A 5000-nucleotide genomic window follows, 5' to 3' on the forward strand; every position below is an offset into this window, starting at 1 on the left:
TAATGATAATGATGATAACAGTAATAATGAAAATAATACTAACAATGATTGATAATGATAGTAATGATAAAAAAGTAATAGTAATGATGATGATAATTATAATATCAATAATGATAACAATACTAGTAGTAATAATAATAAAGGTAATAATAATGATAATGATGTTGATGATAATGTGATAATAATAATAACACCATTAATAACGATAATGACAGTAATGAAAGTAATAATAGTAATAACAATGATAATGGTAATAAGGGCAATGAAGATAATCCCAATAATGATAATAGTGATAATAATAGCAATTATAATGATAATGATAATCATAAGAATAAGAAGAACATAACTGATGATAGTAATGATAATCATAATGATAGTGTAGACACAGCATTTAACACCACAAAGGATGATAAGATTTCGCAATCTGTTGCTAAGGGGCCCATTTAGATGTAATGTAATCTTATCAGGGGTTATCTTATTGTACAAAACGTATAGCATGTTTTAGTAGCTCCTTCCCTCTTATTGATACAAATATATATCACAATAACAGCTGAAAATTCAAAGCAGAGGGACGTCCTCTAAGGGATAATGACGTATAAGAATATGTCATTCAACTTTGTGCTTCACTTTTGCCTTTTGTGCACCACTGCATTCTGCTTCCAGTTTCAGAAAGGTAAGAAAAAATTCTGGTACTAGATATAGTGACTGTATGGTTCTTATGTTTCCCTTATGAATTGTGATAGTGGAAGCTTATGACAACTTGACAACATTCATTGAAAAGATGGTCACTTGATTGTAATTTTGTTCAAAAATAATTATTTAAAGAGAATCGTTGCTGTAGCAGCAGTTTTTTTATATTTCTCTCAGCAACACCTCCACTACCAATGTAAATATATATATATATATATATATATATATATATATATATATATATATATATATATACATATATATAAAGGGATAGATATTACACATAAGGTAATCCCCGTTCCTTGTGACTCCGAGCAGCGCTGAGTCATAGATAAGACAATATAGGATGGTTAATGGGAGCATGTGAGCGACATCTTATTATTTATACAGTCTAAAGACTATATACATTTCCTGTTGGAAAAGGTGATTATTGATTTGCTAACGTGGCAAAAGAGAGAGAGAGAGAGACTAAGTAATATAGCAAGTGTTGGGATAATAATAATGCTAATAACAACAATAGCAATGATAATGATGATGGTGATAAAAATAACATTGATGATAATTACGTCAATGATAAAGATAATCTGAAAAGATAATGATAATAATGATGATATATTTAATATTGATGGTAGTGATAATAATAATAATAAATACATAATAATGATGATCAGATGAACAATGATATTAATCATATCTGTAATAAAGAAAATGATGATAATAACAACGCCGATGATAATATTAATCACAGTAGTACCAACAACAATAAAATAATTATAACGATGATAATGATAACAAGAGTAATGATAATAACAATGACCCCTGCAACTAGATCTAAATGGAAAAAAAAAACAGCGGCTATATATCTATCTAAATATATATCGAATATATGTATATCTATATATATCGAATATATGTATATCTATATATATCGAATATATCTAAAGGAAAAAAAACAAAAAACAAAGGCTAGGCATCCAGCAGACACCTCTTGATACGTAAACATGAAGCTCACATTTTCAGACTGCGTGTCCGGCCGCCACTTCGAGACCGACAGCATCGGGACAAGTTGGGACGTGAGAGCCTGGGTCCCAAAGGAGGACGAGGGCGCACGCATCCTAACTCTCGTGTCAAACAATGACGCAAGACTGACGGTGAGGAAAATAGACGTCACGAGAACTGAAGTGCGGACGCTGTTCATGCAAGGAAGTTATCGCGAGAGGAATACCAGTCTGATAGCGGGTGAAGGCATCTCTCCAGGCTGGCAGGAGTTTCGCGTGACGTCAGATTCCAGATTTACGGTGTGGGCGGCAGGGGTGGATGAACCCTTGGTGGATGTGGAGGACGAGGTTGGAGCCGAGAAGATTGACATCAAAGGGAGCAATGTTACTGTCAACTGCAGGGAACGTATGTGTGTCCTTGTAATATCACCCAGAATTTCAATGTTGTTATAGCAGTTATGTTTATGTGTGGATATAGATAAAAATTGAAATGTCTAAACACACACACACGCACACACTCACACACACACATGCAATATATATATATAGATAGATAGATAGATATAGATATAGATATATACATATATCTATATATTTATCTATATATTTATATCTATATGTATATACATATATATATATATATATATATATATATATATATATATATATATATATATATACCATCTGCTTCTTACTCTTTTTATTTTTTTTTATGTAAAAAGATAAACTCCACATCAACAGCGCTGACTGTGTGGAATGTCTCCGACGTCGGAGAGACGGCCGTCCCTCTGGAAGGTCCAGGCCGCTACAATCTGACGGTGTTCTCGAGGTCTCCTTCGTTGCCCGTTCTGAGACTCGGGGCTCAGAGACGAGTGCTCAGCTGGGACCCGAAGGGCAGCACCATCACGACCTTCACCACAGAACCACAAACATTGCCTGGTTTTATTCAGCACAACTTTACTGTTGATTGTAGTCAGGCCGAGAACCACTTCAGCTGTGGTCTGCTGGTAAATAGGAGTCTTGTTCTTTTCCTTTTTTATTACGTTTTGTGGTGATGATATCCTGATAATATTGATCTAAAGAGGTTGTATGTGTGACGAATTTAATTACCACTTTCTCTAGTTATCAATTAATTCATACATAGAATGGCATAGACACATACACATCACCGTTTCACAATAAAATCTACAACTTTGTGGGATACATACGACTACAAGCAAGTAATTTGAAAAGAAAAATCAGCTGGTATTGGCAATGATTCACGAGGATTGGTGTGCAGCTTAATCAACCTGTTTTAATCTTAGGAACGCATTAAATACCTCAGACTCAATCATAGGAATGTCTTTAAACTCTCACCAATGCCTTAAATGTATCTTTCTTAGTCATAGGAATGCCTTATATGCCCTAATGTCTTAATGATGCCTATATACATGGCCACTCCCAGAGACTTTGATCGCATTATCACACACAATGAATTCAATAGGCCTATGTCTCCTCTGACAGGCTGGCCAGAATGACACCTTGGTTGGTTCTGTCTCTCTGCCACATGAAATAAATTCGCTCTCCTTTCACGGGAGAAATGGAGAACATTTCATCGTTATCTTCCAACACACTGTCACAGGTATGGGTGTTGTTATCAGTTTAGATTTTTTTTATTTTTTTTCATTTTATTTTTTTTTTAGTTTTATTGATTGAGAAATGAAATGAAGACGTGGATTTAGGTATGGATGTTATTATCAGTTTAGAAGATTTTTTTTTATTGACTGAAGTCGTATCTTCACTGAGAAATGAAATGAATATATGGATTTTGCTTTGGAAAAACAATCTTTTATTTTAAGATCGTGAATTTTTGTTATGAAAAGCTTTTTTGGGCAGAAAACATTCACTATGATGGGAATATAAAGAGATAAATTTTGATTATGAAGTTAGGAATTTCAAATATGAAATTAAGAATACTTGTGAATTGTGAATTCTAGATTATATGATTATGAATTTTTGTATCATAGAAATATTAATTTAAAATTATGTAAGTATGAATTTCATTGATGAAACTTACTGAGATGAATATGAAATTTGATAATGAATAATGAAAATAATTGGATAATCATTTGTTCTTTTTTTATGAAAATGCTAATATCCATGATGATAGTTTTCTTTTTACTGGATGACTATATCTTCTGTATAATCATATATATATATATGTGTGTGTAGGTGTGTGTGTGTGTGTATAATGATAATAATAACAATAATAAAATCATGTCCTGAATCCCGCAGACGTAGATGCGCCGCCCACAAGCCCCAACAATTCGTTCGAGGAAAACGTCGCCTCTCGAGGCTATTTGTTCTACATGCAAGCTCTCCGCTACGTTCCTATATTCGTGAATGCTCTTTTGGCAGTAGCCGTCGCCGTCCTTTACGTCAAGAACAAGAAGCTCAAGGTATTTCACGTTGACTTGTATGCTGTGTGTGTTCATATATATATATATACATATATATATATAGATACATACATGCGCGCGCGCGCGTATGCACATACACACACACACACACACATATATATGTATATATATATATATATATATATATATATATATATATATATATATATATATATATGTATATACACACACGCACATGCATTTGTATTTCTGTGTGTGATTTTATATGCACGCATACTGTTGCATATTATGAATATTATAAATATTATTTCTTTTCAATTATTTTTTTATCACGGACGATCATTAACACTGAATAACATCCACTTACAGATGGTCATTGCAGATGCAGATTTGAAGGTATGTTGAAGGAACAAAGGAGCGATAAAGAGGGAGATAGAGACGGTAGGAACTAGAAGAGTAGGGGTAGAAACATCGACAAAATAAGGAGAGATAGAAGGAGGGACGAACCGAGAGAAAAAAGGAAAAAGAAGAAAGAGGGAGGGATAGATAGACCAACAGAGAGGGAAGAGGAAAGTGATGAATAAGATAGACAAAGGAAAAGTGAGAGATTGGAAGAAGGAATAGATATATATAGACAGAGAGGGGGGAGGTAGAGAGGGAAGAAGAGAGGAAGTGATAGCTTCACAAAATAAGAGAGGGGGAGAAAGGGAGAGCAACAGGAAGGAGAGACAGGAGAGAGAGAGAGTGAGAGAGAGAGAGAGAGAAAAGAGAGAGAGAGAGAGAGAGAGAGAGAGAGATTGAGTGAGAGAGAGAGATGAGAGAGAGAGAGAGAGATGAGAGAGAGAGAGAGAGAGAGAAAGAGGGAGAGAAAGTGAGGGAAGGAGAAAGAAAGATAGAGAGAGAGAGAGAGAGT

General features: G+C 34.3%; 1 protein-coding gene across 2 annotated transcripts in view; it reads left to right on the forward strand.

Annotated features, from left to right (window-relative positions):
• LOC122264157 (uncharacterized) overlaps positions 1-5000 on the forward strand; it is a 7884-nt gene that overhangs the window by 2021 nt on the left and 863 nt on the right. The window contains exons 2-7 of one of the 2 annotated variants that reach the window (XM_043032900.2): positions 551-673; positions 1711-2094; positions 2430-2695; positions 3192-3309; positions 3963-4126; positions 4457-4483. In XM_043032900.2, coding sequence (XP_042888834.2) covers positions 589-673; positions 1711-2094; positions 2430-2695; positions 3192-3309; positions 3963-4126; positions 4457-4483 — 1044 coding nt within the window. In that variant the 5' untranslated portion in view covers positions 551-588. The remainder of the gene's footprint in view (positions 1-550; positions 674-1710; positions 2095-2429; positions 2696-3191; positions 3310-3962; positions 4127-4456; positions 4484-5000) is intronic. The other variant, XM_043032901.2, reaches the window with a different exon arrangement.

The sequence above is a fragment of the Penaeus japonicus genome, unplaced genomic scaffold (assembly GCF_977035675.1).
Source record: "Penaeus japonicus unplaced genomic scaffold, GWHDUDI00000001_assembly GWHDUDI00000015, whole genome shotgun sequence".
Lineage (NCBI taxonomy): Eukaryota > Metazoa > Arthropoda > Malacostraca > Decapoda > Penaeidae > Penaeus > Penaeus japonicus.